The 22506-nt window shown below is 50.6% G+C and overlaps 1 protein-coding gene across 3 annotated transcripts in view; it reads right to left on the bottom strand.

Moving 5' to 3' along the window:
- Nucleotides 1–22506, bottom strand: part of RHBDF1 (rhomboid 5 homolog 1) — a 37982-nt gene that overhangs the window by 14724 nt on the left and 752 nt on the right. For 2 of the 3 annotated variants that reach the window (XM_026859124.1, XM_026859122.1), the window contains exons 2-3: nucleotides 6506–6647; nucleotides 4201–4331 (exon numbers count right to left, since the gene is read on the bottom strand). In XM_026859124.1, coding sequence (XP_026714925.1) covers nucleotides 4201–4331; nucleotides 6506–6647 — 273 coding nt within the window. Of the gene's footprint in view, nucleotides 1–4200; nucleotides 4332–6505; nucleotides 6648–17645; nucleotides 17748–22506 lie in introns of those variants that run through there. The other variant, XM_026859121.1, reaches the window with a different exon arrangement.

Below are 22506 nucleotides of genomic sequence, written 5' to 3'. Positions count from 1 at the left end.
AAACAAGCCTATAGCACAGAGGTAACGCTCTGGCCGTGCAAACACACAGGCACAACACGTGCCACAAAACAGTCTTACAACTCAGAGGGCTTCCCATAGACTGCCATAGGCAATATTTCAACACCAAGGTGACCTTGGATGACAACTGGGTACATGGGGCCACTCCTCAAAGGGAGAGGACTGGATGAGTGACCCATCACTCCAACAGCAGCACCTCAGCCCTCTGAAACTGTGCTCCTGCTCGCCTGGAAGGACACACACACCACCACAGCTGTTCTGCACTGCAGGAACCACTCCTGAGCTGCAGAGACCACTACTGGGCCAGGGCCAGGGCAAAGAGCTGTCCTACTCTCTGATCGTAGTCAAGATAGTCCAGGAGAGCTGACTGCAGTGTTTAGGGAATCTGGAACACCCTGGGAAGATGCTGAATGCCCCTGTCCAGCTGGGGAGCCTCATCGCATCCTACAGACTCCCTGGAGCTCTGTAAGAAGCAACAAAGCAACATGAGAGATCAGCTCTTGCTTTTCCATCGCACTGAGCTGAGCAGCCCTGAAAGCCCAAGACCAAACGCAAGCAGTTGCCAAAGGTGGGCACAGTGCCAGAGTACTCCCATCGTAGCAGGGAGGAAGGTAGGACAGGAACGGACTCCTAAGTCCGGCCCTGCCATGCACAAAGTCACATTGTCTGTCTGATTTAAAAGTTTACGGAGCTCCAGTCTTGGGGTGGTGGTCGATGGGCCATGGACTCCCGGAGTGGCTCATCTCCTTGGCACTAAGTAAACCAAGAACTCCACCTCAAAAAGAAGACAGTCACATTTGGATTAGAAAAAGCCATTATGTCAACAGGGAAAGAGTGGATGCTTTATTCCATTCACCAGCTTCTGAGCCCCATCTGGACCAGCATGACTGTTTGGTGCTGCTTCCTCTCCTTCCCCTTCTGCCCCAGAGAGGCTTTTGGGCCAACAAATGTGTACACCACATCTTGTACTGGTGCTAGCAAAGGCAGGCTGTGCTGGGGATGCCCTGGGGAGATGTTCCAGCTTCGGTGAACACCAGGAGGTTGACTACTTGTTAGGAAAGGCAGGAGGGAGTGAGGTGGGCGGGTGGACAGCTTGTTAGTCCATGCTACTCACTGACAGCTGCCTACATATTTAGTAGGAGTGACAAATGTTTTTTGTTAGAAGCACACACGAACTCTCTCACTCCTGCCTGGTTGTAGGCCTCCTGGCCAGCCCTGGGAAGGCAGTGTGGTCCCAGCAACAGCCACAACCTGTGCAGTTCACAGCAGCCCTTGCACACACATGCAGGGGTGAGTGTCACACTCAGTGCTACCAGTACCTGAAAAATGATCGGGGCAGGGACTGCCGCTTTCTCAGGGAACTCCTGCCCACCCGGTGCCCGTGAACGGGCAGGGTCTGACTCCTTTGAAACCGTACCTGTCTGCTGCAAAGAAAAGACAGCTGAAGGGAGGGAGCCTGCAGGGCTGTGGAGGCGAGCAGCAACCTGCATCCAACACCTCCTCGTCTCCTTCCATAGCCCCATCGGCAGCAGTTGTGCCACGCTGCACATGACAGCAGCCTCCAGCTGAGAGCATGACCTAAGAGAAACAACCAAACTCAAGCCACACAACACCATCTTTGAACCCAGGAGGCTGCTGAATCCTTTTGGTACATCTGCACCTCTAGATGTATGTCTCCCATTGTTCTTGAAGATATCAGGGATACTGCAATCCCTCTGAACCCCCAGACCTCTGTGATCTGCCTTCTGCCCAGATGCCCAGCCACAGATCCTGCTCACTGGCGTTGGGCAGTGGAGTGTGAAACCATGGAGGTGTCAGGGGGCCAAGATATGATCTGCTTAGGTACAGGTGTCTGATGTCGCTGGAAGTGTCCTGGGCCCATTCTGGTTGACCCTGGCAGGATCTTGCCTGATGCACAAATCTACGTGTGCCACATCTGCTGCATGGACATCTTGGACACCCCAGGAGACTGGAAGTGGTGCCTACATTCAGGGACATGAATCACTCCCATGCCATGGTCTGGATCACACAGGCTTGACCTCAGGCTCACACTTGATCTGTATCCTCCAAGCCCCAGGGAACAGGATGGTGTGGAGTCCTACTGCCAGAAAAGTTTCACTTTCTGTGCATCCTGGGGACTGCGTTAAGCAGAAAACCTGGCAGTCAGTCTCCCTGGGCTCACAAAACAAAGCCCCAAGACACCTTTGTGGACACATGGTCTGCAATTCCCTGCTTCATCCCTAGCTCTGCTAAACCGAGCATAGGTTTTTTGGTACCTCCCAGTTCCCTGTCCTTGTCTCTGATCCACTTACTTCATGCTTTTATTGCTAGTGTCACGTCATGTGTGCATCTCCTGCAGTTCTGCCCCTTGGAAAGTCCTTCTCACTGCTGCACCTGTTCTCCGACCCACATCCCGCAGCACTCTGTAGAAGTCACCCAGAACCTGGGAGCCCTCCAGGAGGAAGAGGCTTGGCCACCCCCTGTGCTGCACAACAGCCTGTGAGACAACTCAGCTCTGAAAAATAGCACTGAACACACACCCCCCATACATACTCTGAGCAGAAGACTCCCAGGACTTCCAAAACCACTTGTGCACCTCTGGGCCCCTCCTCACGGGACCACATGTACTCCCAGGGTACAGAATGGCTACACTTTAAGTACAGGCAGGGACGCAGCCACCAACCTGAGCCCCGACATTTTCATTAGAGCCTGGGCAGGCAAGAGAAGGACGTGTCACTGGGTCTGCTGGTGCAACACACGTGTCTGCCCACTGCCCCGATGCCAGGCAGGACATCAGCATCTCCCCCAGTGCGTGGAAGCTTCACCACCACTGTCCAGCACTCCTTCCTTGCTCACCGTAACTCCACATGCCTTGTCTGCCTTATATTGTAGCAGCACTGGGGGGGGCAAGTTTCCTCCCCCAGCACCAAAGCGGTTTGCAGTTCCCCAACGCCTCCACCCTCCACAAGCTGCATGTTGTGAGCACCTCTGGGGGGTGAGCACCCTGGCCTCCCACACAATGCTTCTCGTCAGCACCCTCCCAGGATACCCCTCATCCTTGACATGCTCTTGCCCAACTGTCCGGGCCAAAGGCAGGAAGGTGAGGGAAGAGGCAGTCTAGGTGTGCAAGGACAGTCTCAGGCAGGCCCAGAGGCTGCCCACAGCCCTGAAAAGAGCAGACACTGCTTCATGGCTTAGCCTTCCCAACCTCACAAGAAGCAGGATCGCAGAGAGCTGCTGCGGGAGAGCTTCACCACCAAGGCAGCTGGGGAACATCTGAGGTAAATGAAAACAGTGCGTGGGAGGTCGGTCTCTCCCATAGCTAGAAAGTTTCTCCTCTGTGAGTGGGCGAAGCCTGGCTGTCTGAAAGTGCCCCTGACCTGTGGGGCTCCAGGGATGCTCCTGGGATGCAGGCGGGCCTGACACACTGCCAGGGATAGAAGCCAGGTGTCTCAGGAGAGCAGCTGGGAGAGCCACTCCCTTTGAACAAACTGGGATAAGCCTTTGTCACAGGGAGGAAAGAAGCATCCAGCTGTGTGGCCATGTCTCTGAGACCTCTGGGTGGTGGGGATAAATTACAACCCTCTGTTGCAGGCGTGGGGGGCAGGACTGGAGCAGCCTCTCCCTACTCTCCATCACCCCCCACAGCCATCTCAAGAACCTGGCAATGAGCTAGTGTAAAGGCCAAGCTGCTGAGAGCCCCAGACTGCTCAGGATGGGCTTCTGCCTGCCCCAGCAATCACATCCTCCCAGATACCGCACCAAAGCGAGCCAGCACACCACATCATACAGCCTCAGCTAGACATCAGGGCCTGAGGCATACTGTCACTCAGAAACAGCCAGCTCCCTGGGGCATGGGGGCAGTCAAAGTTTGTACTTAAGTGGCAAGAACCATTCACTGTCCTGATCACCACAATCTTCCTCCCAGGACTTGTCTCCTCACTTACTAAAGACAGGCTATGTAGCACCACTGGGCTTATATACTGGGGGCTTATCTGCATCCACCCTCTTCTGCAACCTCACGATAGATAACAAGGGAAACAACCTAACCCTGATGTGACAGCGTGCCACCACGCTGAAGTGCCAGGCAAGGGACAAGGAGAGGACCATAAATCCACAAATAAAGGATGGCAATGGATGGCAGGATCCACTGAAGCAGGCGCCATGAACTCAGCGTCTCACCTCTTGATGGTCTGGGTGATTGAGGTCTGTCGTTGTAGCACGGGTCTTCTCACTTCGTGAGGCAGGGAGGGCACGCGGGTGTTGTCGGCGGGCATGCTCACGCTGCGCAGAAAGGCCTGACGTCTCGTTGCCTGCGAAGAGAAGCAGGAGGGAAATCAGCATGCTCAGAGTGATGCGCCACAAGAGCAGTCAGGTTGTGAAACGCTTTGTTAGCAATTCAACAGCCACCCAACACCCCAAACACAAGCTGGGTGCGTGCAATTGGGCAGCAAAATCAGGGTAAGGAGGACCGTGTTCATGTTAGCCAGGAATGGCTCTGCAGAACAGTTAGCATCAAGGATGCAGCACCTGCTTGTTGCGGTGGGTCTCAGTTCAGACTGGCTCTAGCCCAGCCCATGGACTGATGTCCACTTGTAGATGACAGGGTATATTTATTACATGAGCTCCTGCAACATATCCGCCTGGCTTTTTTCTAGCCAGAAGGAACCCAGATCACACACTCCTAGGCCACTCCACAAGGTGAAGAGAAGCACAGCAAGTGAGATTTGCTTCACAAGTGACTGCATGTACATTAAAAGCCTGCGAGAGCTGTGGGTGGGTCTGTGCTGTAGCTGCTGCCTGGTGCAGGCTAAGCAAGCTGGGAAAGCCACGTCGGCTTTGTTCACAGCCTGTCTGGACACACTCAGGTCTGAAAGCTCCTGGCATGTCTTGGCTGAATGTCACCTACCAAATACAACACAGCTCACCAGACTGTTCTCAGCTCATACAGCTGCCTCCCCAGGGCTGCTCTGGATTAATTTTTCATCTCCCATTTGTAAAATGCAGGCTGAGCAGACTGCCCCTCTGGCAAGTGATGCTCTGATCAACTGTTTCTCTGGTCAGGCACTGTCTCTGCCTCGAGACTTCTTGCTACTCCAGCCCCTCTAGCCCAGAAGGCTAATAATTTCCATTAAGCTTAAAGTTTTTGTTAAGTTTTATGTGAAAACAATGCATAGATACTCAGATTACAAACCAAAGGAGCCCATTATGCACTCTTGTCCTGACAGCCTGTGCTGTACACACTGGACCTCCAGAGAACATCCTCTCCACCAGCTTCCATCACAGAGTGTCTCTCCAGAATGTGCCAGATGGATTTGGAGATTTCAGGTACGAAAACATCCAGCAAAGCCTTAAATCAGTGATTCAGAAGGTTTCAACCTGCACGGTTAAAGCCCTGCATTTCACTTCTAATCCCTGCAGACTGAACCCCAATCGTTTTCCGTCCCAGGGAAGACCAGGACCACGATTTAACTGCCAGAAGCTGTCACATAACTGAGGTGCATTTCAGTCCCTGGATCAAGGAATGGCGAAGAGGCCAGTCCTTGTTATTCCAAGTGCAACATAAATTCCCTCTTAGGACAAGCTTGTCCTCAATTCCCCTCGAGGGAAGCTGTATAAGCCTCCATTTTCCTGAGGACTAAAGCATTCTTTCACATAAGCAACTGAACCCAGGCGCTGCCCCCACCCCTGGAGCCGGGCAGTGAACCCCCGGCCCTGCCTTTGGTGCAGGTAGTCTCTGTTCCTGCAGCAAGGTCACAGAAGCCGCCAGCAATCATCCTGCCCAGCTCTCACCGTACATGAGAGTTTTTCCCACCTTATAGCAGAAATTCCTGTTATTCTTCCTCTTCCCAGCATAAATACGGATGTTTTACTCTCGTATTTTGCACAGTTCCTATTAAGCTATCACCCCATCTCTACTTCACCACTTTTCAATGTTACTAATTTCTCATCCCACATCATTTTCTTATGTTTCTTATGCTGGTAACAGCTTTGTGTTGCCAGCAACTGTTCTCTCTCTGCTGTTACTGATGAGAGCCTGTCATTATCTTGGCTATTGATAAGTCAGATTCATTCCCTGGTTACTTCAGCATGAGCTCCAGCACTTCCAGGCCCTTGTGTTTGTCTCGGAGCCCTTCACTCCTCCAGTCCCCTTAAGAAATGCTTGTCTGAATACCTCACTCCCATATCCCCCAGCCAGCACTTTTCACAATCCCCACATCCAGTCATGTCCACTGATCTGAGCACATCAGCAACTCACCCTCATCCCTCCCACATCCCCTTCAAGGGGGAGTTAATTACTGATCATAAATATACCCGATGGCTCTGCCCCTTCTCACGTGGCCTCGTGACCTGCCATCACACGCTGCCTTTCTCGCAGCCAGGACTGCTGGAGACCAAGGGCACAGGCACGTTCTCAGCACAGTGGGGCTCTGCACACCCCCTCCACGGCTCCGCAGACCCTCCCTCCTGCCCCCAGCCCCTGTACCTGCACAGGCTGGGGCTCTTCTGGCACCGACACAGGCACCGGCACCGGGATGTCCAGTTTTAACCATGGTGGTTTCTTCCGCTGCAAACTGCTCGTGCTGTCGTGTCGCGTCTCCGACATTGTCCCACGTTTGTCCTCAGGCCTAGGAGAGGGGAGAAATCACAGTCAGGAGGGGGCCAGGCTCATCCCTGACAGGGTACGTGCCAGCAGGGCCAAGCAGAGCACCCTCCTCCAGGCTGTGACTGATGGGACCCAAGCCCCACGTTGGACGACTTCCCAAAGGGCCTCGTGAGGGATCCGGCGTCACAGCTTGTGTCCGCACTGGTCACCCAGGACCAGACACTCAGAGGACACAGCGTGTTTCTAAGGCCCACAGGACCTCGAGCCAGGCGTGCCACAGACCACAAGTCACAAGTTTGAGAGTCACCTCACATTAAGATTTTTGCTGAGACTACTGTGAGATCCAGATCCCTTAAGAACCAGTCATGAATTAAATCTTAATGAGATCTGGATCCAGTCCAACCAGCTAAGTAACTGCAGTACCAAAAGCCACTGACCTCCCTCTAAAAACAGCTTGTGACTCACACAGGCACCCTTGCCCACTCAAAGCCAAGCACCACACTTTCCTACCTACTACTTAGCAATTAGCAAGTGGCCATTTCTCATTGCTGGTTCTAATCCCTTTTAAATGTAGTCATCTTCCACAAACACGACAGAGTACACAGAGTAATACAAGAACAGCACGAACATTAGAGAACTGGCACTAATCCTGAACTAAGAGTGGTTTTCATACATAAATAATAATGATATGGTATTTAAATAAAAACTGCTGTGTTACAAAAACGCCAAAGTAGCTGGAGTGGCTCGCTGTCATCTTGCCCACTCTACTATACTGCAACTTTCTCTTCCCGTTTAGGTTGCACACAGTGGGCAGGGACCAGGCAACTCTTTCAGGCTTGCAGAGCACCTACTTTACCGTGCACGCTCAGAGAAACAATTAAGAAAATAGATTTCATTGCTGGGAGATCAGCTCAGATACCTCTATAAGTACCTTCCAACCTAAATTATTCTACAAGCCCGTATTTCTTCCTCTCCTAGCACATATGCAACTGAGAGCTAGCAGTGGAAAATGTGTGCTGAATGGGACAATAGATCCAACTCTCTCCCAGCTCCCTCCCTGCATTGTCCTAGGCCACAGATCCCATAGAGGACAAAAAAAGTAAATAAATAAATCAAGACTCCCAGCCTTTTCCCCCAACATGGTGAACGGATGGAATAAACATTCAGTTAACCTAGCAGGTACACATGAGCTGAAAGGGAGTAGGAGAAAAGCTCTCTGGGTTAAAATTCAGTTAACAATGTTAACGCAATTTATTTTAAATGTACAGTGAGTTTAATATACAAGGAGTCTTCCTCGAGAGTGGCCAAATCCTAGGACAGGACCGGCGGCAGAGGGACCTCCATCCTTGGAGACATTCAGCACTCAACTAAGCAAGAGCAGCATGAATTATCCCTGCCTTGCACAGTGGCAGAGCCAGACAACCTGTGAAGGTCCCTCCCAACCTAAATTAGGCAGTGGTTCTCCAAAACACAGGCTGCCTTTCACAGCACTTCCACCACAACCCCACCGCTCACTGCCGCTGCTCTGGAAAGGGAGCTGCACAAACGGGGAAGCTTACTATTGCGAAAGACACACGGCGGCAGGGGGAAACAGGTCAACAAAAGGGAGTGGGGGATGATCTGGATTGGGTTAGGAGAAGAGAATCTCATCGAAAAGGAGCTGAAGACCAGCTGCTAGCTCAGTCGCACAAGCTGGGCTGGCTGCCAGGAGCGCCGCGCTCAGCTGAGCTGGAACGATAGAAAGGGAGGACTCAGCTGGAGGTGGATGAAGGTTGGGTTTCAGCAAATACCACAGGCCCCCAAAAGTCTGGGAATTCGTGATGTAGCCTGTACAGACATACCCTTCATACATGCATCAGGGTCCTGCGTGCACTGACACAGTGCTGTGCGTTAGAGGGACACAACTCCTCCCTTCCCTCCACCCCGAGCTGCAGGGGTGACTAAATGCATCTGTTCTAACTTCCTTTAAGATGAGAACAGTGAGAGTATCAGGGGAACTCCCGCCTGCTCTTTCTTGGTAAGGGTACATCTGCAATGAGACAGCTTTCAGTCCTGCATTAAAAAAAATGAGCAAACTCATCTTCATGGTGAGGTCAGAAAGCAAACATTTCTCATACCTGAAAAACTCCTTCAGTGCAATGCAAAAAGCTCCAGCATTTACCCAGGAGGATCATAAATAACCAGATCTTCCTGAGATGCTCTAACCAGAAACCAGCCAAGAGGCACCGAGCCACCACTCTGGCATGACCAAACACAACCTATTTCACACATGCCCCTCATGACACAACTCAAAAGCCTCCTGTGTCTTCAAGGGCAAATTCAGAGCCCCTGAACTAACAACTCTTCTTTTTCCAGCCTCTCTTCAGTGAGCAGGCATCACTCAACCTCCTTCCTGTCCACCTACAGAGCTGCCTTTGTGAGCAGGTGCTTTGGGTGTAAAGCATACAAATGTGTAAGACTTGCAGCTTTATCAGCGAGGCCAAGCCAGGAAGGCAGTGAATGAGTCACTCCTGCATTGCCCAAAAGCTGCTGTGACAATGCTGCACTCCATGAAAGGTTTCCCAATGAAACCTGTTCTCAGTCCCCTTTCCTGAATTGCCACAGACAGGGGCGTCCACATGCCCACGTACTGCGGCAGTCCTTCGGCCTGGTGCGTGGGGATCTCCAGCAGCGTGTGCACACACGCCACGTGCAAAGAGGACAGAGCACGCACACATGTGGGGGTCAAGCCCGTGGCCTTATGATTCCACCCAAAGTTGACTCAACTCTGTACTTTAAGCAAGAAGCAGATCTCAAGAAGAAATTCACGGAGCTGACAAAGCAATGCACTGCTTTCTCCCAACTTCAGCAGTTAAAGAGTTGTTTAAACAGCAAAGCATCAAAACGCATATATATAATGTGTAAGTTCACTCAGTATTTTAAAACAAGGTGAGTTTCAAGGGTGACTGCAGAGTACTTAGGAGCACATTTTTCTACCACTCTTTTAGTTACTAAAATGTTCTTTTTCTAATAAAAGAGTGCATCGAAGGCAGAGCTGTTCAGCATTCCCAACTACGTGAGTGCATTCAAGGATTCAAGGATCCCCTCCTCCCAGCTCAGGAGTGATGTACCCCCACAAAGAGGAAGTCAGGTAACACCAGGAGGCCTGCAGGGATGAACAAGGAGCTCCTGGAGAAGCTCAAACATTAAAAGGAAGCCTAGAGAGGGTGGAAGCAAGGACAGGGAGCTTGGGAGGAATACAGAGAAACTGTCCGAGCAGCAAGGATCAGGTTAGGAAGGACAAAGCCTCGAAAGAGATCTGGCTCCACAGAGAACTTAGAGTGGCCTCCCTGGGCTGAAAGGGGCTACAGGAAAGGTGGGGAGGGACTCTTGATCAGGGTGTGTAGGGATAGGATGAGGGGTAATGGTTTAAAACCGAAAGAGGGTAGACTTAGATTAGATATAAGGAAGAAACACTTTACTGTGAGGATGGCGAGACTCTGGGCAACCTGTGACAGTGAAGCTGTGGCTGCCCCCTCCCTGGAAGGGTTCCAGGCCAGGTTGGACGGGGCTTTGGGCAACCTGGGCTAGTGGAGTGTGTCCCTGTCCATGGCAGGGTATTGGAACTAGACGATCTTTAAGGTCCCTTCCAACCTAAACCAGTCTAGGACCCGGTGGTTGAACACAGTCTTTGGCAGGCAAGTAACACACCTTATTGCACCTGGTCCTCACTCAAAGCGCTGCAGTCACCAATTTCTGTTTCAGGACTGTGATAAAAGCACACGCTGAGTTTCACACTAACCCTTGATTAATTTTAGGGGTTAGTATTTCAGGATACAGTGTCCCTGTATTTGACTGGGCCAACAGGCTTTGTTTCAAATTTGATTGCCCTGACACAGATTTCATTTGAATGGTCCCACCTCCTCAATCCCAGAATCTCAGTACTGCCCTTTCAAGAGGTCACTGACAGCAGGACAGGAACATACACAGCACAGCCATGCAACATCAGGCCAAGTGTCTGTCTAAAGACAGTATCTCATTTCCAACAGAGGATGCCTGGCAATGGTACAGAGTACAGGATCACTCGACAGTCGTATCTCCCACGACAGGGTCATGGCATGGGCTATGAATAACTCGGAGGCTTCTTGTACCAGAGATGTCTTTGCATTTAATGTTTCTACATCTATCGGATGATTTTTCTTCTAGGATATATCCAATTCATTTTTTAATCCAAGCAAACTTTCAGGATTCATAACTGCACATGACAAAGAGTTTCACAGCTGAAACACATGCTGTGTGACAAGCCATCTTCATCAGTTTGTCTCTAAACCTGCCATTTCCTGGGTTCATTTGCTTCTTGGGCTATGAGAGTGAACAGTTTCTCCCTGTCACCTTTATCCATGCCAATCCTGACTCTACAGATCTCTTCCATGTCCTTCCCACCATCGTCTCTTCCCACAAACACAGCAGGATCCACGTCCAGCTGCTCAGTCCTTGGACAGGAGCTGTTCCAGACGCCTCACCTGTGCTTGTGGTTTGCAGCATCTCCCAAAGTCCAGAAAAGGCTCCACCAACCTAGACATCAGCTAAATATCTTCATCACGGTTTTGTGAACTGTCATTGGGGCTTGAAACACAACTTTTGTAAACTGTCAGATAGCAGGTTCCAAGAAGTGGCATCAAGAGAGGCGTCTCCACTCTTACCAAAACCAGGAGATGTGGGTAAGGAGACTGAAGAGACTGGGAAGAGGTGGAATTGCCCAGTACCTGCCTGGACGTTCCTCTCAGTACTGACACAGTCCCCCAGTCCCCGGTGCCACCACCTGCACTGATCAGCCAGCCCAGAAGCTGTTCCCTCAGCATCACAAAGCTGAGGAATTCGGAAATACAAACTCCTCTCCAGCAATCAGGCTGAATGCACAGCATTTGCAATTTGTGACCAGCTGAATGTACGACTGTGGTAGTAGCACAAAAACAATTAATAAAGTCCATTTCAATTAAAATTAAAAAATGAAAGAAAAAGCTAGTATGCTGTTGATACTCCAGGAAAGTCATCTTCAAAAGCTCCATGCCAAAGCAAGGTCACAGCAACTGAACGAAAGCCAAATCCACTGTGATGTGGGTCAGGTTGAGAGGGGGAGAGCACATTAAATTCCAAAGTCGGCACATGACCAAGAAAAGCTGCTTAGTGAAATCCACCGACCCAAACAGAGAAGAAGAAGCCTTGCACAGAAGCCTGAGCACGCTCCTAAAACTGACAGGCATCTCAACCACATTCAGAAATTCGCACAGTCATTTCAAAGACAGACCATCCTTCCATTTAAACAGACAACTGCAGCTATTCCCATGTTGATTTTTCCTTCCAAAATTTCTATTTTACCAGCATTCCCATTTAAAATAAGGCTGGTTTTTTTTTTTCCCAAAAAAAACCCATTCCAAACACACCAAAACCCAACTTCATTCAATCCTACCACACAAACACAGATCATCTGCTTTTTCCACCAACAGTGCTCCTCTCCAGCACAGCGTGTGCACGTTGTCACGGAGCCCCCCAGGAGGTACCAGATGTCAGGGCTATTCCTCTGCAAGCCAGCCACCACATCCCATGGTCAGCCTCCAGCTGTCTTCCCCCATTTTTCAAACCCCTGCATCTGCAGTACCTGCTCTGCAGAGTCCCAGGCAAGTACCTGAAGGGGTCTGCCCATGCGGCTGCTCTGGCTGAGGCACACTGACAGGTATCCAGGTGGAGACACCACAGAAACCGGGATGTTAAATGTGTTCTCCAGAGCGAGTGAGCCCGGGGAGACAGCGGGCTGCTGGCTGGGCTTCTTTCTCCACAAGGATTTCTGCTGGCACAGCAGGGAAAAGGCAGGAAGTCCGAGGAGAAGAGGAGCAGTGGGGTTTCAGTCTTGTGGCTGCCAATAACACCATCTAGCATGGATCAGACCCAACAAGTTACAAATAATATCTCAAATACCAAGCACGAGCCAGACCTTTAAAACAAGCCAGATGGGGGCTGAGGGCAGGCAGGGTCGAGGAAGGTGGAACAGGCCTGTGACCCTGCACTCTTGGAGAAACACAGCAACACTCAGGCTTCAGCTGAGAACACCACCATGTCCCACCCTAAGAAACTACCTTGGAAATGACACGAGGCCATCAGGACTGCCCTGGCAGCAGCCCTGTGCTGGGCTCTCCCACTTTCCTGACCCTTGCTGCTGAGCTCGGCGGCGATGCCATGAGGCTTTGCAGACCCACAGGCTGCCAAGCAGAACCGGGGGTCTGAGCAACCCAGAGCAACCAGCACAAGCCTGGCAGTGAGCTAGGCAGAGACACTGCCCCTTCAGCCCTGCACAGCAGGGAGCTGACACCATTCCCACACACTGCCCGCTGCCAAGCACAAGCTCTACTCGAGCTCTGATGGAGACTGATGCTGCCTACAACAGCCTGCACCACACCACAGAGGCAACGCTTCCCCAAGGCCCTGCCTTCTGCTTGCCAGCAAACCAATCTGACAGCTAGCTGCTGCCCAAAGAGCAGTCCCACCTTACTCCAGTGAGCCACTTCAAGGTGTTTTACCAGCACAAAACTAACCCTAGTAAATTATTTCCTGTTGGTCTGGCATCCTGAAGAGGCTCAGACAATTTCAGATAAACTGTGCAACCCGAGAGAGGAAGGGTAGGACCAGCCTATTCCATGATAGCTCAGCGTGATAGCAGCTTTAGCTGAAACATCACACTACAGCCCAAGGCTCTGTCGCCAGCCTGCGTAAAACAGCACTCCTCCAACCCCAGCCTAGCAGATCGGTGCTCGGGGACCTGCCTTTGCCCCCACCAACACACAGGCAGAACACTGAGCCCCTGCACTCTCCTCTGGAGAGGGACCAGACAGGAGGACTGGGCACACTGGCAAGGCCTGTCCCTACCCAAATTGTCTTTTCGACTTTATGTCGAAGTAGAACATGGAAGAAATGGAGCTGGCGTAGCAAAAGCCTTTGAGCAGGCTCCAGTGGAAGAGGCCTTCGCCTTGTAGAGAGTGAATTAAAAGGCACACCATCTTCCTCCTGAGAATTTTCTTTTCACCCAGAGTTCTAGAAAGAGCTAGAACAGGAACTACACGCTCCAGCAGGCAGCCATGAAACCAGCATGCAAGTAGATCACAGAAAAAGCAGCATGCAAGCGCCACCACAGAACCGTGCCAGCAGGAACCCTTCAAGGTGGGGGGAATGTTATGGGGAAACTCTAACTTCTGTGGCTACCCAAGCAACCCAGGCAGTGCTGAGGGATCTCATCCTGAACCACTTCATTTAATTAGCTGAGAAATTCCAGTGGAAACTTCCTGGCTTGGAAGAGGCCAGGCAGAGCCCTCAGCAGGAAACGGGAAGCTCCATTAGAAAAAACCCAAGGTTTGGATTTCATGCAAAGCCTTGAGGAATGATAGTGGTAGAGTGCAAAGCTTCAACTGGGACCCACCGAACTTGCAGAAGGTTCAGCTGTACACAGAGCCAGAGGGTTTTAAATATAGGTAATAAAAACATCTGCCAGTGAAGCCTGAATATATGTGAGCCAATCCCATGACCAGGAAACCAGGCCTGATGTCCCTTTGAGGAATTGATTTTCTTGATTTTCAGAAAGATGTGGGTCATGATGGAAATCGACCATAAATGAGCTCCTACTGGAACACCAGCATTAAAAGCTTTCAAAGCAGTTTCACATGGGACCTGAAGGTTATCCAGGTCTGCTGCTCTCATACAGAAGAGAGGAAAACCAGGGAGCTCAAAAAACTCTTCTGAGGCCTGTTAATTCCCGGATCTGTAGTTGAACTTCTCCAAATGCAGGTTCAAAGATGACCTCAAACTGCAACCTGCAAACACTCACACAGGCAACAGACTCTGATCTGCAAGGTACCTTTGTTGCAGGAGACAAAAGGCACAATAGTAACAAGAATACAGAAGCCAATTCTCAAAACTGAAGTCATAAAGATGTTACGGCCACTTGAAAAAGAAGAAAGCCAACAGAAGCAGCAGTGCCCCCAGCCCTCTGTGTTGCCCCCCTCCTCGTGCTGGCATGAGCATCCCCGCAGCTGTTGGGTGATCCACACTGGGAACCGGCCCACATTAGCTCAGCAAAGAAAACGGTTTGTTCCAGCCCAAGCTCCTTCCCTGATCCAAGTCACCACATGGCTCCACAAACACTTGTGCCAGCAGAAGGAAAGGGGAAGGAGCAGGAACAAAAAGAGCAGCTGGAGCCAGACAACTGGACTGCTTCTCAAAGCAGCGCAGTTTAAAGCAATCATGAAAACACGGCCAAAAACCTCACACTTGTAGTACTGTGGGAAGCTAACAATTATCACAAGGGAGGTGGCAGGTTCTGCATCTCTTGAGGCTTAAATAATCTTCTGAGAAGTGCCCTCAGTCCAGTTGTTGAGTGCAGCAGGAATAAAGTACTACCATATCACCAGCAGGAGAGTGAATCTTTGGTGAGGTCATTAGATGGGAAAACACCCACAGACTTCTCTAGAGCTGACGGCCAAGCCTCACACATGGGCAACTTCCACAGGAGGGTTCCCAGGGGATGAGACTTCCTTGCCCACCTGTGGCACCCACCAAGCAACTGGGCGGAAGGGAGCCCAGTGGAGCAGACTGGGCTCTGTCAGAGGGGCTGCCTTTTCCATCTCCTAAGCACGTGTGGCCCAGATGGCAGAAGCAGGTTCACAGGGCTGGCCAGCACACCTGCACCCCAGAGCCCCCGCAGGGCCCAGGGGATGAGCACTCAGAATCCAACTCCACCTTCTGGAGTAAACCCAACACAGAGCCATCTACAACCCACCTAGACAAGGGGAACAGTCTGAGCATGAAACATAACCAAAAAGAGGGGGGAGCAGTGGAAAACCTTCTGGAGTAATGTGGCATCTTCATCCTGTTGGTGTTTGTCCATGAACATACCCTGCAGCTTTGAGCAGAGAACACTGACCTGCCACCACATGCAATAGCCCCATTTCCCACAGGCACATCCCAACACTCTGGTCACAGCACCCCACTTATAGGCGACGTCTGGGCACGGACTGGGGGTGGTTTCTGCTAACAGCTCCAGCGACAGTACGCCCAGCACAGGGGGCGAGAAGCCAGCAGTGACCAGCACTCCCATTCCCTAGGGAAGCCGGCAGAGCCAGCACTGCCTGGTCCTCAGAAGGAGCTGGTCTCCACCTAGAGATCTGCTACCAGCTGGCTGGTGCATCTCAGCATGTCTATGCAGGCAGCCAGGATACTACCGCTGGTCCAGTGCCACAGCGAACGTCGCCAGAACGGATAACAAGCATAATCACATTAACAACTCAAATATTAACAATTCCAATTACAAACAACTGACTGCCAGCACTGGAAGTGTATCCAGAGGAAGGATCACCTACGCAAGCCTTCTTCATGCACCCTATCCAATGGGTGCCTGTTGGGCTGGCAGTGCCCGTCCTGAGGCAGCAGAGCCCTTCGCTCTGGGTCCCCAGCAGCCTCAAAGCACAGTTGTGTCAGTACTCTGCCTGGGTCCACACGTTCTTCAGCCCCTCGTTAACAAAGAAGCAGGAAAGAGTGATCACAGAAACTATTTTAGTACATATTTAACTCACTGCAACAATTCCATGGGGCTCCAGAAGACCCCATTTCAGGATTATTTTCATTCCTAGTAAAACAGATGCACTGTAAAGTACTGTTTGATCCACAAGTACCATGGACACAGTCACTGCCTCAGTTATACAGCAAGGTAGGCATCACAAAAATGCTTTTGTCAGCACAGCCGTGACCACACATTAGAAAACAAAAGACAAACCCAACAAAATCCTACCACTTGTATTTTAACAAAGGTATAATTTTTCATTCAAACTCTGCATTTGTAAGTTTTTTCTACCCGCTCTCATATTCATCAGGAGTACTGTAAGGGTCCGGGATGGAAGAGAAGCTAGGAACACAGCACTGGTATGACTCTCAAGACAGCAATAAATACTGGCTCTGGTTGCTTTTGGAATAGGTGCTGCCCATGCACCCACCTCAAGAGCAATTTTCTTGGTAAAGTAACGCCTCTTAGTGATTACAACATTGTTCGTATAGAAAATCTGACATCAATAAAGAATTGATGGAAAAGCAACTGCCAAAATTAGCAACCTCCCCTAAAAGGATCACAATACCCCAAACCAAAAATTACGTTAGACCAAAAGCCACTCAACCTCTATGGCAAAGACTCTCAGTACTAAAAGCAACTAAAAATCACTGTTTGTTGTGCTAAATAAAAACGCCTCACTGGCAAATGAAATCAAAACTGCCGCAAATGACAACATTTCCTATGGAAAGTTACATAAAGCCAGCTGAATAGCAATCTAAAAAAATCCTAGAGGAAATAACAATAACAAACTCTGGAGCCACCAGAAGAGAGAATTTAGATTCAGGAAGGATGGAAGCCACAGCATCTGAGCCATTCAGGCCAGCTTTCTTTGCATGTTCCTTTGAAATTCAGAGCATCCTCACACACGATCCTAGTTCTGTTCACCTAGAAACCACGGGGAGAACAAGCCTGCATCCACCAGCAATGCCCACAGCAACGCGGCCCAATGGACTCTGCAAAAGAACAATTAAATAGCCAAGGACTGGGAGCAGAGCTGGTTCAGCTGAAGCTGCTCTCCCGCAGCATTAGCTCATTTAGCCAGGGGGACACAGCCTGCCACTCTGCTGCTCTAACTTCTTCTCTTGCCAGTGCTCCACAGCCAGGCACACACCACCTCCTGCCTTGTCTGACTGGAAAGCGCGTGCAGGAAGGGTTTGTCTGGGGCTGCAGGTGTGTGTACACATGTACACATGTGCACGTTCACGTGTGCTCAATGTACCAACCCATTTATAATGCGAACAGAAATCAGCGTAATTCTAACTTTGTTTTAGAAAAAAATTTTACAAATCTAAGTGAACCGTAATTCTTCACTCCGAGTGAACGGCACATTCTCTCTCACTGTTCTCCCTGAAATTACAACCCCAGAGCAGTCAGAGAAGAGGAAGGTACGCTCACACTTTTTAGCAAAACAACTCAGCCTGCTGTGTTCTACAGTTCACTTCAAAGCACTGGGCTGTGAATTCAAGCGACAGACAAACATACCTCCCATGTGCTGACTGGTACAGGGCAGTAACTCCTGGAATACAGAAGAGGTATTGGTCAATCCAGCCCTCTGAGCCCTCAAGATTTTCAAATTCAAACTGTGAGAACTTTCAGGGAGTCAAAGCCACGTAAGTGCCAGACCTGTAGAACAGTAAAAGCAGCGTCCTGCACAGCTTCAGGATGACCTCATACGGATTGTTCCTTTTTAAAGGAAAAAAAAAAACCCTTCAAAGCAGGGCTTGCTGCTGACCAGCAAAGCCAGGGGATGTCTCTCAGCAAAGTGGAAACAGGAAGGGGAGGAGGCGGCAAGGTAGGCTTTCCAGAAAAGGCAAGATCAGGCATGTCTCAGTATCTCTTCTACCCCTGGGAAGGCTGTACTATGCCAGGGAAGTATTTTGCAATGATACTTCTTAGTTCACTGAGAAGAAATTACATTTCCTTTAAGAAATTACATTTCCTTTAATAATCACTATGTTTTAGAGATGCTCTGATTACTAAGGCAAGGTCTATTGGTGGCTAAAGGCCCCAGAATTTGAGAATACATCTGCTGCTCGGGTCTGTATCGCGATAGCTTTAACATTTCTATGGCATGCAAAAAGTAGCTTTAGTTGTATTTGAAACAAATGGTTTATCTGCACAGTGGAAGAGTGCACCCAAAGGAAATAACAAGCCTTATCTCAATCTGACATTTGCTGTATCTGCAGCAAACTGAGTACACCACCGATGAAACCTGCGCTCTGTAGCTTTGGGACATTTTAACAGTTAAGGTTAACAGAAGAATAAACTCTCTGCCTTCACCAAGCAGCAAACAGCCACTGTTATTCAAAAGGATTTGACCATAGTTTGGATGATTTGTTCAAAAACTCAGCTACTAATTTGCTCGTTGTGGCATCATCCCAACACACATGAAAAACCCCCACTTCCTCATTCCTACAGCCGCATGGACTGAAACATGAGAGATGTGAACTTAAGTGGACTTCAACTAGTCCTGGACAGCAGCTAGATGAGCAGAACCAAAAAAAATGGAGCAAGCAGTCGGAAACCCCTGAAGTTCAACTCACGAGGACACAACAATAAGGCAGTCTTGGCACAGACACAATTTCCACAGCTCCCTGTGGAAACCTCACCCTCTCAGGGCTGCCCCTATACCTTCCCAAGGGCACAGTCAAGCCTGCCTGTGAAAACAGAGAGGTTGGCATAAGCCTTGCCTGCCCCACGCAGTGTTGGAGTGAGGGTCTCTATGGCTCCGTGCATGTAGGCCTGGATGGCAAGAGCACACATCACACACCACATCAGTTTGGGGTTTTTCAAGGACACAGAATCAGAGCTGCCAACATGACCACGGGAAATGCTGTCTAATAAATCCATTTCCTTTCAAGGTTAAATCTTGCCTCCCTAATCTCTTGGGACTAATAGCTGCAGGGCTAGGACTGTCCCTTCTAAATATTTTTCTATGACTTGCATAGTGGGTGCTGACCTCAGAGGGAGTCACTGGACACCAGTGGAGTGAGGACACAGGTCCTGATGTCCATTCAATTCAACTGCTTTGTCTACTAGTTCTGAACAAGGCCAAAAAATAAACCAACAAGACAAAAAAAAAAAAAAACAACCCAAAAAACTAAACAATCAACCACAAACCTAAACAAAGCCCCACCACTGGGGAAACCACTAACCTGTATGACCCTGAACACCAGAGCTTCCCTTCCTGTGAAAAAAGATACCATCTTCACTCTACTTTTCAGCAGCACTGGGACCTATTACCCATGGCCCAGACGCCAAGTCCCGCTAAATTCTGGTTGCAGCACCCACAGCACATGTTGAGACGTTGTCACGCTCTCAGCAGAGAGGATGCAACACAGCTCCCTGAGCAGGCAGGCAGCACATACATTCTGCGGGCTACTTAAAACTACAAGAGGTACATACACATACCCAGCAGCAGGCAGGCAACCTCACCCCAACAGGGCGAGAGCTGCACCTCTCACGTCCATTTCATTCCAACTAGACAATGATAAAGTTTGACTTGGAGCCCAGAACCTCTTCAGCTGAAAGGAAACTAATCCACATCTGAGCTCAGGGAAAGTGTTAAGGAAGGAACCCATCCTCCAGCTTTAAGTATTTCTACTGAAATGGGACATGTACTGGCAATGCAGGTGGCTGCAGGAACAGCAATTAATAGAAATGTCACGTTGGGTCACAATTAATGCTGGAACCTCCGAGAAGGGTGCATGGTCCCCATGGCATGGCAAAGACTCCAGAGATAACAAAAGAAGAAAGGTAATAACCACAAGGGAAGAATCTTATCAAAGACTGTTCTGCTGGATAAAAGCTCCAGAGATAAAGATAGAAAACCAGCAGGATCTGCAGCTCACAGCCAGTCCCACCCAGCAGGCAGCACCGCCAGCAGCACACGGGGTGCTCTGCCAATCTAAAAGGTGCTGGATGCATGAATGGAAGAGGAAAACAATCCAGGACGCCTGGTCATGTTGCCCATCTCAGGCCTTCAGCACTAACCAGGCTCTGTTTGCACTGCAGAGAGATCCGACCCACTGAATGAAATCAAATCTTTACTAATTATATCTGAGCATGTGGGCTCCATGCCCAGAATAAACTGTCCTATCATGACACACTCAGCAGACCCTGCCTCTTTCAGGGGAACATGCCGAGACCTGCTGGCTACTCTCTGGGGCCAGATTCCAGAAGAACAGGACTGATGACCCCAAAAGGAATTCCCATTCCTGCCTCCCAACCTCGCTCAGCCGCGGCCTCGTTGCAGTCCCTGCCACGAAAAGTGAAACGAGGCATCTGCCAAGCCCAGTGACGAGGCGCTGGCTCTCTCCGAGGGACCTAACTCCTGACTGAGGTGACACGTCAGGGCCACGCGCTCCCAGCACCAAGCCACAGGCAGGACGGGCTTGCTGGAGAAGAGGTGCCTGCTCTGCTCTGCAGGCAAGCAGTGCTCTCTGCATTCAAAGCCCGTCACCCTGGCTGAAGCCTACCCAGCGCAGAGCAAGACATTCCTGAGACTGAGGCCAGCCCTTGGCTTTCCCCAGAACCTGAAAAGCCAGTCTGTAGGCAGATCTCTTGCAAGTGCATTGCTTAAAAAAAAAAAAAAAAAAAAAAAAAAAAAAAAAAAAAAAAAAAGCCTGTCATGGGAAGTCCCAGAGCAGAACTAGTTTTGTGGGAGTTGCCTTTACGCTGCACGGCGTTAACCTCCTTTCATGGGAACGCACGGAAGCAGGCACACTGCTGACCCACAAGCACACGTGAGAGCCACTGCCTTCCAGGGGGGTCAGGACGGATGAGCACAGAGACCATAACGAAGCTCGTTCCCCTGCACCAAACCCACAGCACCTCTTGGTAGGCTGGCAGGGTCCGAGCTCAGGAATGGCACCAGCTCCCCACCAGCCCACACAGACAGTGCAGACCTGGGCTGCCGAGCGGAGCCCCCAGGATCTGAGGACACAAGAGGGACGCAGTAGGAGGGAGGGATGATAGCTGTTATTAGAGCAAGAGAGGGTTTTTTAAAAAAAAAAAAAAAAAAAGGCAGACAAGAGGGGTTTAAAAAAAGAAAGGCAGACAAGACAAGAAAGGACTTTCATAGAGTCCTTTTAACCATCAAAACTTGATAGCAGGAAGTATCTGAAAGTTCACCTGTTTCTTCCAACTACAACTGATCTAACATGAGTTATCACCTCCTCTTGCAAACCCTGCACCACTGAGAGGGAAGAGCTGGAGAGCAACATCTATCCACGCCCGAGGGAAAAGCTGGTTCTGCTCCCAGGGGTCTGCTCCCCAGCTTGGGCCCTTTTTACCCCTGTGGCCAGGGCACAAAGGCAGCTACTTGTCTTTGCTCCTCTATGAGCATTACTGCAGCTAACACCCTGCGCTCCTTCCTTGCCCCATGCTTCACGCAGCACCGCCTGCGGCTTTGCCACCTTATCCCTTCCCATTACGTGCGACTATTTTTTCCTTTACTGCAGAATGCACAGCTTTCTTCCCAGAGGAAATTAGCAGCCATGGGGACAAAAACAGGAAGAAAAGAAACAACTTCCTACTTGCTCCCAGCCCCAGCCTGGAGACATCCCTGACCAACCCTGCGCACCCCGCCAACCTGCAAGAGAACCAGCAGCCAGAACCGAGTCGTGCACAAGGACAAGCCCTGGGCAAAACTCATTTGTGCTGCCGCTCACCTCTCCTGAGTTACACGGGAGAAAAGCACAAGTCGGAATATGCACAAGGGGCACTTTGGTGCTACGACCCCACGGAAGGGCAGGCTGGTGTCTGAGGAGCCCCGAAAGGACTCGGCACCGAGGTGTGATCCTGCGAAAGCTTCGCTTTAAGGCTCACGCTGTGATCTCCCGCTTCACGCCAGCGGTGCACAGGGTGAAAAGTCAGTTCGGGGACTCGATTCGGAGGAAAACGTGTAAAAAGGGATGTTGTTTTCCACCGGTTTGGCTGCTCCCCCACCACCACCACCACGACGTCCTGCCAGCATCAGGGGAGGGTGGGAACGTTGTGTGGCAGGAGACGGAGGGGCCTTTTCAGCTCCGGCGTGGACTTGGATCAGCTGAAAACAAACCCCTTCACCTACACCCGTCCGAAGAACCGCGGCCAAGCCGAACCCGCAGATCCCAACGCCAATTATTTCTGCCAGGGGGCCTCGAGAGAAGGCCACATCGCGCTTCACCACCTCAAGAAGACGGGCGCCCATTTTGTGAGGGCACCGGCCTTTTGCTCCCCACCGAGGGCCGCTCCCTGCCCGGGCTGAGGCGGC

Source organism: Athene cunicularia (assembly GCF_003259725.1).
Source record: "Athene cunicularia isolate RWA chromosome 14 unlocalized genomic scaffold, athCun1 chr14_part1, whole genome shotgun sequence".
Classification (NCBI taxonomy): Eukaryota; Metazoa; Chordata; class Aves; order Strigiformes; family Strigidae; genus Athene; species Athene cunicularia.
The sequence above is the reverse complement of the archived record's forward strand: the minus strand, read 5'-3'. Positions and strand labels throughout refer to the sequence as shown.